This window comes from Triticum aestivum, chromosome 7A, assembly GCF_018294505.1.
Source record: "Triticum aestivum cultivar Chinese Spring chromosome 7A, IWGSC CS RefSeq v2.1, whole genome shotgun sequence".
NCBI lineage: Eukaryota > Viridiplantae > Streptophyta > Magnoliopsida > Poales > Poaceae > Triticum > Triticum aestivum.
In genome coordinates this window covers 231723893-231733648 of record NC_057812.1, presented here as the reverse complement: position 1 = coordinate 231733648, position 9756 = coordinate 231723893, and the positions used below count along the sequence as shown (strand labels likewise).

The following is a 9756-nucleotide window of genomic DNA, read 5'->3' as shown; positions in this document are numbered from 1 at the left end:
ATTTCTTACCTGGTGGGGGGCTGGTAATTGAGGGAGGGAATGGGAAATGAGAGAAAAAAACCTGTTGGCATGGTCATTGCTCGCGTTCCGCATGTGTAGGGATGGAGTTTAACCGGTGGGCCCATTTCTTAGTTAGTTTTTCTGTCAAATTCCCACGAAAAAGTCCCTTCAATCACCAAACAAGGGAGTGAGACTAGAAATCTATTTCCCATGTCTAAACCCCACAGCCAACTCCCACCACTAATTCCCCTTCCCCTTCCCTAAGACTACCAAACACGTTGAAAGTGGCAGTCTCGGTCTGGCCCATCTCCCCCGGTCCTCACTCACGATAGTCGATGGCATCTATGCACCGTCGGATCATGACGACGGCTGAGATCGTTTCAAAGTGGGGATCGATCCACGAGAGAAGATGATTGACCAATTAGGTGGCTCTTGGCGAGAAAAACACCCAGCCAGGTTCCTCTGCTCTCCCTCCCGATTCAGAGCGCCGCCACCCACCGCGTCCCCCCGACCATGGCCTCGCCCAGTCTCCTTCAGACCTCGCCGCAGCCGCCGGCCATGGCCTCGGCCCTCTCCCCTCCCCTCCTCCTCATCAGATCAGAAGAGAAGAGAAGAGAAGAGAAGAGAAGAGAAGAGGGAGGGGGATCGAGCGAGCAGGAGGTCCCAGATGAGATACGCCGCCGGCCGGCCCCATCCCCACAGCCGCGCCCGTGCACCTCTCCCCTCTCTCTCTTCCGATTCGTTCCGCACCCCTCCGGCGACCTGTCTCCCCCATCCCACCACACCCCTCCGTCGACCCTGCTCTCTCCCCCACCACACCCCTCACCTTCTCTGCCAGATCGAGCAGGGCGGCCATGGCTCTCCGGCCTCCCCCGTCTAGTTGCTGCTGTTCGAGCTCCTCTCAGCTCCCACCGACCACATCAAGGGCATCTGCCGTTGGGTCTCCGCGGATCCACGGCGCCCCGATGCAGGCGGCTCCCAACCCTAGCCGACTACATCAAGGCTCAAAGGGGCTCCTCTTCACCGGCGCCGGCTTCATCAGCAAGAAGATGGCAGCCTCCTCCTCGGGTGTCAGGGCCGCTAACTCACCAAACCTCCGTCCCTCCTTCAATTATTTCCCAATTTCTCTGTGTGTTGAAGCAGGGACGCCTCTTAGTGGAAATGAATCCATTTTAACCCTATGCTTGTGGATGCAAAATTCTCGTTCTGCAAATTTGAAGGAATGTGCTGTAGAAGTTTATTGGTGAATGTGAGTGTTTAGGATTTGAAAGTGGTGTTATGTTTTAGTTGCCGAGGTGGCCGATGAACCTTCTGATGTAGAGACAGAGCTATCGGTTGATGACGTAATTTATGTGTTCAAGTGATATTTTTGTTGGGATTTGTGTGTGATGTCAGTCATTGCTCATGCTCCCTATGAAGCTATAGCTTTCTTAAGTAAGGTATACATGTGCTTATTATTTCCTATTGTAACTGCAAGGCATTTTGATTTCCCCCTTTTGAGCTCAGCTTTCTTATCTGTATCATTTGTTCGTGCCTTACCTGCCGATGAACCTTCTGCTGTAGAGACATAGCTATTGGTTGACAGTGTAATTTATGTGCTCAAGTGATTTTTTGTTGGGATTTCTGTGTGATGTCGTTTGTTCCTCATGCTGCATATGAAGCTACAGTTTACCCTTCTTTCATAGATTACATGGGTTCATTATTTTCTTATTATAATTGCAAGGCATTTTTATTTCTGTGTTTTGAGCTCAGCTTTCTTAATTATATCCTTTGTTTGTGTTGGTGCCTTGAGCTGCCCTTCCACCTTTGTTACAGTGTCATACCCCAGTATTATGCCAGGGTTGTGCCACACCTGACCTGTTGGATACTGTGTTTGGCAGGGTTGAGAAGAGGTTTTTTTTAATGGGGCTCCCTGCTCTATATGAGGATGTTATGTTTGTATTTTCGACCCTGGAGCAGAGGACAAGGCTGGGGATGTTCTATCGGTTCTAATAGAAGAACACGAAGTATTTCTGAGCTCAGCATGATTGTGGCTGACAAAACTAGAGGTCCGTGTGATGCTTGAATTCTCGGATGAAAAGTGTTGCATTTAAACTGTCTTAAGATATGTATGCTGCATGCTATCAATTGAATGGAAGAAATATATAAATGTAATAGAGTTCATGGTATTCCAGATTTTAATAGAGTTTCGCTTGTTCATATTGAGAAATCGAGTTCATGGTATTCCAGATTTTAATATATAAAGATTTTGTCTTCCCTGAACTCTGATTTTTCGCGCGCCGTGGCTGGATGGACATTGATAGCATTGTGAATCTGTACGTGTAGGTTTTCATAGGGCAAAGCTGGTCATCATCAACCCGGGGCTCTACGTGGACGTGTTCTGGATACCACAGCACCGGAGCTTCCCAACATCCTTCATGCTCTTTACCGGTAATAAGCAAGGTAATTGCTTTTTGAGTTGATCCGCTGGAACTGCTCTTGTTAATTTGGTAACCCAATTGTTGACATATATACTATGGTATAAATGTTCTATCTATGATTTTTTTTCATACATCACTGTGCATATATACTAGGCTCTTGCAGTTCCTGTTCTGCCAATTGAAGGAAACTGTTGTAGAATGCTATTAGTGAATGTGAGAGTCAGGATTTGGAACTCATTCATGTGTTTGATCAAGCAACTGAAACTGATTTATTGCCATAATAAGATATTCAAAGTGGTCCTGCGAGTTTACAGTTTAGAAAAGTTGTCTGTCAGTATGCTATATCATTTTATTGCATTTATCAAGAATTTTTCTGAATATGGACATCTTTTCTGAGCTTAGGATGGCAGTAACAGTGATCATGAGAGTAATGGTTCACCAAAAACTTCTAGGAAGCAAAGGCGTGGCCGTGCAAAGCTTTAGTTTATGCCGGAGAATCTTTCCGTAGATTCTTTTCATTTGAATCTAATTAAGTTTTTATCTACGAAGGATAACGCCAATAGTTCACTGTTTCACTCTTGCTGTATGATTATGTGTGGTTTGCTATGATAGCTGAACAAATGGGTGCTTATTTTATTTTGTTTACAGTGATGTGACGTGTTGCACTCCTAGAGAATTGCTGGAATGAATTGTTTATATCATGTGTATTCATAAGTACTTGTTTATTTGTAAGTTTTCTGTTGATTGTATCCAATGGAAAGAATCGAGAAACCTCCCTCTTGTCCCAGTATTTCTGATTATGTGTTTTTTGCTTCTGTGTGACTAGCCTTGGACGATGATGACCATGGCCAACACTTTCGTGATTCTTGTGCTGTCGACGGTGCATTGCTGGCGGACCATCTTCTCTCATCAAGTAAGTCGTGTAGAAATTCTTGTGTTCTTGCTGATGAATGATGTGTTCAATTTTTCAAATAGCTTAGAAGTTTGGTTGAGTGCAAGGTTTGATGCTTTTGTTTCAAATTAGATAAAAGTTGTGAGGTGCCAAGGTGGCTGTATGGAAAAGCTTAACTGTGCGTGTCTATGAAATTGCCTAGAGGCTTGAGAGAGAGAATCTTGTATTTCATTAGCTTCAAACTGATGTGTTGGCAACTGTAGGTTTAGTTTTCAGTTCAAGTAGTAGCTACTAGTACCCCTCTGTTCAAGTATTTCATTAGGGAGGAGAATCTTGTATGTACTACCCCTGTCCCTAGATACAAGACGTTTTTGCAGTTCAAATTGAATTCCGAAAACGTCTCATATTTAGGGACGGAGGGAGTATTTCACTAGAGAAATAAATGCTGCTTGTATTTTTGCATGTTTGTAGTGAGACGAGAATCCATCTGTTGAATGTGATTGATTTGTGATTGCTTTGATTCTAAGTAATAGCAGCAGGCATGTATCATGTGATGAGACGAGAAATAAATACTGCTTGCTTGTGTTTGCAACAGGCGAGGATGATGATGATGCCGAGGACCTGAGCTGTTGCTTGATCATCTATTGTTGCTGGATTCTTTCAACCCTCTTGGTTTGGAAATCCTTGGCTGTCCAGTAGAACAAAATGCTTGTAGATTTTGTAGGGATGGTGTGTATTGCAGTATTTAGCATTTAGCTTAACAAAATGCTTGTAGATTTTGTAGGGATACTTGATTTGTGGGATACTTGATCTTGCAACTGTGACTTGACTAATAGAGTAGAAAATATCTTATTAACGAGGAGAGACAGGCAGCAGCACGACGAGGATTAGGGGAAGTAGCAGCAGTAGCATGACTCTGCATAGAAGTGGTTTCGAAAAAGCTCGAACAGCAATGAGCTTGTTTTATTTGCTGATAAGGCTATATAATGTGATTTCTCTATCACTGAGCGTAAAATCTTGTTTTGCAGTACACTGGAAACTCAAGATGTCAGAGCAATGGTTGCATAAATTAGGACACTATAATGAATAGTGTGATTATGAGTATTGTATATAGCGTATGTTATGTAATGACTTAGTTATGCTTGAAGAGAGTAATGGAGCCGAGTCATTGTATATGCTAGTACATTTGCTTGGTGGTAGAGAATCTCATGTAAGACAGAAAATTTTATGTATGTTAATGCTACAAAACATTCCTCTTTCTCTCTTGCGTATGCCCACTCTGAGCACCCGAGCTAGCTGCCTTGTCGAAGCCCATCCCCGACCTTGCCTAACTCGCCGCACCCCTACCATGACACCCCAATGTGACCTCGCCGCCAGTCGTTTCCATCCCTGTGGAGGCAAGGGCGACGACCAAACCTGCTTTTGCTCCGAGCCTCGTGCGGCTCCCTCATAGCCTCGTACGATCAAGGACTTGCTGGACGAGGAAGTCCTTGATCGGAGGGTTTTCTGCAAATGTTTGAGTGACGGCCAAGTGCCTCAAGCCGATGTGTGTCATCCCGCAACATGGTTAGGGATTTCGTGCGTTGGAGAGATGGGGGGTTTGTTTCTCCAACGTTAGGGACTGTGTTAAGTAACTTCAGCATGCATCGGAGGGTTTTCCGCAAATGTTCGGGTGATGGCCAAGTGCCTCGAGCCGATGCGTGGCATCCCACAACATGGTTAGGGATTTCGTGCGTTGGAGAAGGGGGGGGGGGGGTTGTTTCTCCAACGCCAGGGACCGTGTGAAGTAATTTCAGCATGCATCGGAGGTTTTTTTCGCAAATGTTCGGGTAACGGCCAAGTGCCTCGAGCTGACGTGGCATCCCGCGTGGCTGATGCAGAGTCAATTTGCACTGGAGAGCAATCAATTTGTGTATCAAAGTGTACCGAAGATGTAATTAGCAGCAGGAAGCCAACACCAGGCCACCCTAGCCGTTGGGCGAAGCGCCGAAACCAAGCGTATATAAACCCCTCCGCTTCGAAACCCATCACATCCCCCGTTCGTTCCTTGCCGCCAACTCCACCCGTTACCCGCTCACGCGCCCTGAGCCCCTGCGAGCCGCCCGCCATCCAGCCGCCCGCCATCCAGCCGCCCGCCATCCAGCCCCCCGCTCCGTACGCGCTCGCCGAAGAATCCCCGCCGCCCCGCAGGCTCCGCGGCGGACGGCATCTCCGCCACCTCGGTTCTTGGAGGGCGGCCGCGCCGGTTTCTTGGCGGGCGCCTTCTCCGCCCCGCCGACGTGTTCTTGGCGGGCGCCTTCTCCGCCCCCGCCCCGCCGACGTGTTCTTGGCGGCCCTGCTTCGACGCGCCGCCGCTTTCTTGGAAGCCCTGCTTCGACGCGCCGCCGCCTTTCTTGGAGGCAGGCCCTGCTTGGACGCGCCGACAAGTTCTTGGATTTCGACGCGCCTCCTTCCCGATGGCCGCCCAAGATCCGGAGGCCGCGTACGGAGTCACCGCCGACCTGGACATCCAGGTGAGTCGAGCTGCAGCAACTTGGACTCCCCTCGCCGCCGATTCTTGCGCACGTGGCCCACGTCGCCGCCGGTTCTTGCGCACGTGGCGCACCTCGCCCCAGCACCTCCCCTCCGGTGATTGGCCGGTTCTCTCGGGCCGTCCAATCACCGGCGGCGAGGTGCTGTGGCGAGATGAGCGACGTTGCGCGAGCGCCGCCGGCGAGGTGGGCCTGCTCTGTCTGTGCCGTTGTCGGCCCCGCGCGCACCCTGCTTGCTCGGTTTGTGCCGCGGGCGTGTCCAGTCCGCGCCCACCTTGCGGCTGGTGCTTGCGCACGTCGCGCGCCTCGCCCTGCGCTCCCTGGTTGTACCGTGGGTGTGTCCCGCGCGCGCCCTGCGTGCTCCGGTCGCCCCGTGGGCTTGTCCAGTGCGCGACCACCTCGCGGCTGGTGCTTGCACACGCCGCGCACCTCGCCACGGCACCTCCCCGCCGGCGGCGAGGTGCCGTGGCGAGGTGAGCGGCATGCGCGAGCACCAGCGGCGATTGCTTGCTGCCCATCGAGTGCGCCGCGGTAGATCGTATAGATAAGCAAGAGTTTGGAGTCGCCAGCCACGATCACGTTCAGGACTGAATGAAACGACCTCGCTGTCGTGCTAATGCTGTGTGTTTATTATTCAGATTCAGATACAGAGTCTACCTTGTTTAGATGGGTTACATGCAATGCAGAAGAATGTTTAGATGGGTTCAATGCAATGCAATATGCTTATCCGTACTACTTACTGTGATCGTGATGTACTAAATACCGTCTTTCCTTTTTCGTTTTTCAGCTCGGCGATTTTCCATGTCTGCATGAGTTGCTCCATTGCATCCACAGTCAAGTGCCCAATATGAACATTCTAGCCTACGCCCAGACCACCATCTTGACAGAGGTCATCCACGTTCCGGGGAGTCAGCCACCGACTGATGAGGTCAGAGGACGGAACCATGCACTGCTTGTCTTGCGTCGCTTGTACCAGTGTATCTGGAGTATGCACCAGGCAGGGCTTAGCCTTGGTGGCCACTTCACTCCAGCCAATATCCCTGTCTATACATCGCAGACCCTCAGCGTCAGGCTAACAGGGGTGCACTTCACCCGTTTCACTCAGGTCAACGGATACATTGACTACGACCAGCTTGTCACTTGTGTAGAGGAGATGTTCTCGTTGCGGGAGTGGGTGCCACCTGCCATCGAGGCATGGCTAGACCTGATCCAGGATGGAGTTACGGGGCACGAGTACCTGATCCGCTACAATGTAGCCCTGATGGATCCTGCGCAAGCGTTCCAGTGGCTTATGGAGGCGAGAGGCATCCTGGAGCAGCTGCGCTTCAGAGACCCACGGACCTTCCAGTTGATCCTTGGTATGCACCCTGAGATGGACGACTGGGATAGTAACAGCTACTGCTTGAACACACTTCTGGCCCAAACCAGAGGGTTCATCGACAGGCGAGACCCGACCCAGCAGCCCACCGTCTTCGAGCACGACGTCACAGGGGTTCTCACAGTATGCAGGAATAGCTCCCAGCACGCGTCCCGGTTCCTGGAGCGGTTCATGGTACTCATCCTAGAGTTCGATTTTCCAGCGCTCCTTTTTTAGGGCGGGGCTGCTCTTCGTTTTCAACCTGGAGGCCACAATGGCCTGAGCTGCGCTCCTGTGAACTCTTGAGACAATCATGGCGACCTCAAATCAAATGCATACATAGACTCTCCAGGTCATATAGTAGTGTTTAGCTAGCCAAACCACTCGTATTCATATTCATTCTTCGCTTGCGACTATTGCTAGTCTAGTCGAAACTGTACATGCTCTAGGTGAATTTTGAATTGTCAGTACTAGTACTCGTTTGCTTGTCATCCCTACATATACAGCTTTGCCATCTACAAGTACCTCACGTTTCTTGCATCTTCTCTGCTTTTTGTTGCCCTCCACAGTATGCATTCTTCGTTTGATTGATATACTACGCTTCTGCATTGTCAAAAAACCGCTGCTATACATACACATGATATACTAGCGCCCGATATGTCTACTCACTCCGTTCCAAATTACTCGTCGTGATTTTACTTCAAAAATTATTTTTGAACTAAAACCACGACGAGTAATTTGGAACGGAGGGACTACATGGCAGCTTGACGGCGAGCGTGCAAGCAGGAGATTTGGACGCCAAGGCACTATCCTTCACCCATCGTGCGGAACATATCATCGTCTGTGAAGCAATTTCGTTGCCAAAACTTGTCTCAGCAACAACATCAACATCAGGCTCCTTCCAGCACCTTGCCGTTGTCGTATTTTCTGCATGCGCTTCCACCCTCCCTCCCTTGCACATCCTTCAACCGCTCCTCGCATGAGCGCCCAGCCTCACATACCTGTACAACATTATGCACTGTTAGCTGCTGCAGCAGTAGATCAATTGTTAATAAGCTTCGGCATGAGATACTAGGCATTTTGGCTTCAACAAATCCTTAATTTTCCAGCACCACACCACCACCAGAAAGGAGGGCACCGGTTCAGGCCAAGCACAATTGGAAATATAGCAGTACAGTATGGACACTATTGTCTCTCTTCTTGGAACAAACCATGCTGCAGCTCGAGGGCTGAAAAAAAATGTGTACTTTGTGCTGCTAAGGCAGTCTTTGGGAATGAGAAGAACAACACAGTATTAATAGAGACATATGCTGAGAAGAAAACTGAGAAAAAAGCACTCAACATGACTGAACCAAAAAAACACCTAATCATCATTCTTTAACTGAAAACAAACAACTTCATTTCCACTACACAGAACACACTAATTTTCTTGACTGGTGCTACAGCCGCTGGTAGCGACGTGCCAGCCACCATGCCCGCCCGCGGCAAAATGATTAAATCTAACTAAAATTGTATCTCTGCGCTTCATTCAGAACTATGGGACGCACGAACAGCCAGAAAAAAACAGAGCAAGAATTAAAAGACTTACGACACAAGGCTGAGTGCCACATTCATGCTTCGAAATAACAGTAGCATTCCATTCAGCAACCTTCTCCATCAGGCCTCCAAATTAAATCGGGCAGGTGGTGCGCACTTTATGGATAAGTGCTCTATGAGCTTCTTGATAACTTCCAGATCCTGCATGATCAAAGCAAACAATTGGTGTGCTATCTTTTGTTGGTAATTTCACTGCTGTCAACCCATGCTCAATAAGCCACCCAAACCTTTTTTTTTAAAATAGAACAATAACCTAAACCTACTAGCAGTATTTTGGCCTTACCAATTCCAACCGAAACATGAAGTCACCTATATTTTGCATCCAGACAATTGTCAGGCTTAATTTTCCAGTGCGCTTTCGCTTTTATCCAACCAACAGCCTATCATGTTAGTTTTGTTCAACCATAGGACCATGGCCATCTTCCTCAGCAACATATCTAGTGACATACTCCCTCCGTCCCAAAATAAGTGACTCAAAGTTGAGTCACTTATTTTAGGACGGAGGGAGCACATCAATAACTAGCATACTAAAAAAATAGAACAATATGAGCTGACTGTCTCTCTTAGAACAAACCATGTGAGCTGCAGCTTGAGGGCTGAAAAAAATGTGTACTTTGTGCTGCTAAGGCAGTCTTTGGGAATGAAAAGAACAACACAGTAATAGAGACATATGCCAAGAAGAAAACGGAGAAAAAAGCACTCAACATGACTGAACGAAAAAACACCTAATCATTCTTTAACTGAAAGCAAAGAACTTACTTGGTTCAAATCTAGAAATCTGAGGTCCAATGTCTAAATTTAGCTTGCTTTGGAAAAAGCAAGAGTCCAAATCTCAGTTTTGTTCAACCATAGGACCATGGCCATCTTCCTAAATATATATGTTTCAGCAACAGATCTAGTGACATACATCAATAACTAGCATAATAAAAAACAGAACACACGGATCAAGTAACGCACAAC

General features: G+C 48.1%; 1 protein-coding gene across 3 annotated transcripts; it reads left to right on the top strand.

The window, feature by feature from the left end:
* The first annotated feature begins 422 nt into the window (after nucleotides 1-422).
* LOC123151244 (uncharacterized) lies at nucleotides 423-4572 on the top strand. 3 transcript variants are annotated; one of them, XR_006475559.1, is made up of 5 exons: nucleotides 423-2048; nucleotides 2326-2442; nucleotides 3069-3148; nucleotides 3247-3333; nucleotides 3908-4572. XR_006475559.1 is itself a non-coding variant. In XM_044570989.1 (5 exons), the coding sequence occupies exons 2-5, from the start codon at nucleotides 1922-1924 to the stop codon at nucleotides 4009-4011; spliced, it is 435 nt and encodes a 144-aa protein (XP_044426924.1). In that variant the 5' UTR covers nucleotides 438-1070; nucleotides 1881-1921; the 3' UTR covers nucleotides 4012-4572. The 3 variants fall into 3 exon arrangements, 2 of the variants coding, with proteins under 2 accessions (XP_044426924.1, XP_044426925.1); XM_044570989.1 differs by lacking the exon at nucleotides 3069-3148 and having other exon boundaries at nucleotides 438-1070; nucleotides 1881-2048; XM_044570990.1 differs by lacking the exon at nucleotides 3069-3148 and having other exon boundaries at nucleotides 438-1249; nucleotides 1881-2048.
* The last annotated feature ends 5184 nt before the right edge of the window (nucleotides 4573-9756 follow it).

Excerpts from the sequence above, each read along its gene's own strand:
- LOC123151244 (XM_044570989.1), top strand. The coding sequence starts at position 1,922 with ATGAGGATGTTATGTTTGTATTTTCGACCCTGGAGCAGAGGACAAGGC. Across the intron at positions 2,049-2,325 it reads TGTGGCTGACAAAACTAGAG|GTTTTCATAGGGCAAAGCTG; the intron begins GTCCGTGTGATG and ends CTGTACGTGTAG. Across the intron at positions 3,334-3,907 it reads GGACCATCTTCTCTCATCAA|GCGAGGATGATGATGATGCC; the intron begins GTAAGTCGTGTA and ends TGTTTGCAACAG.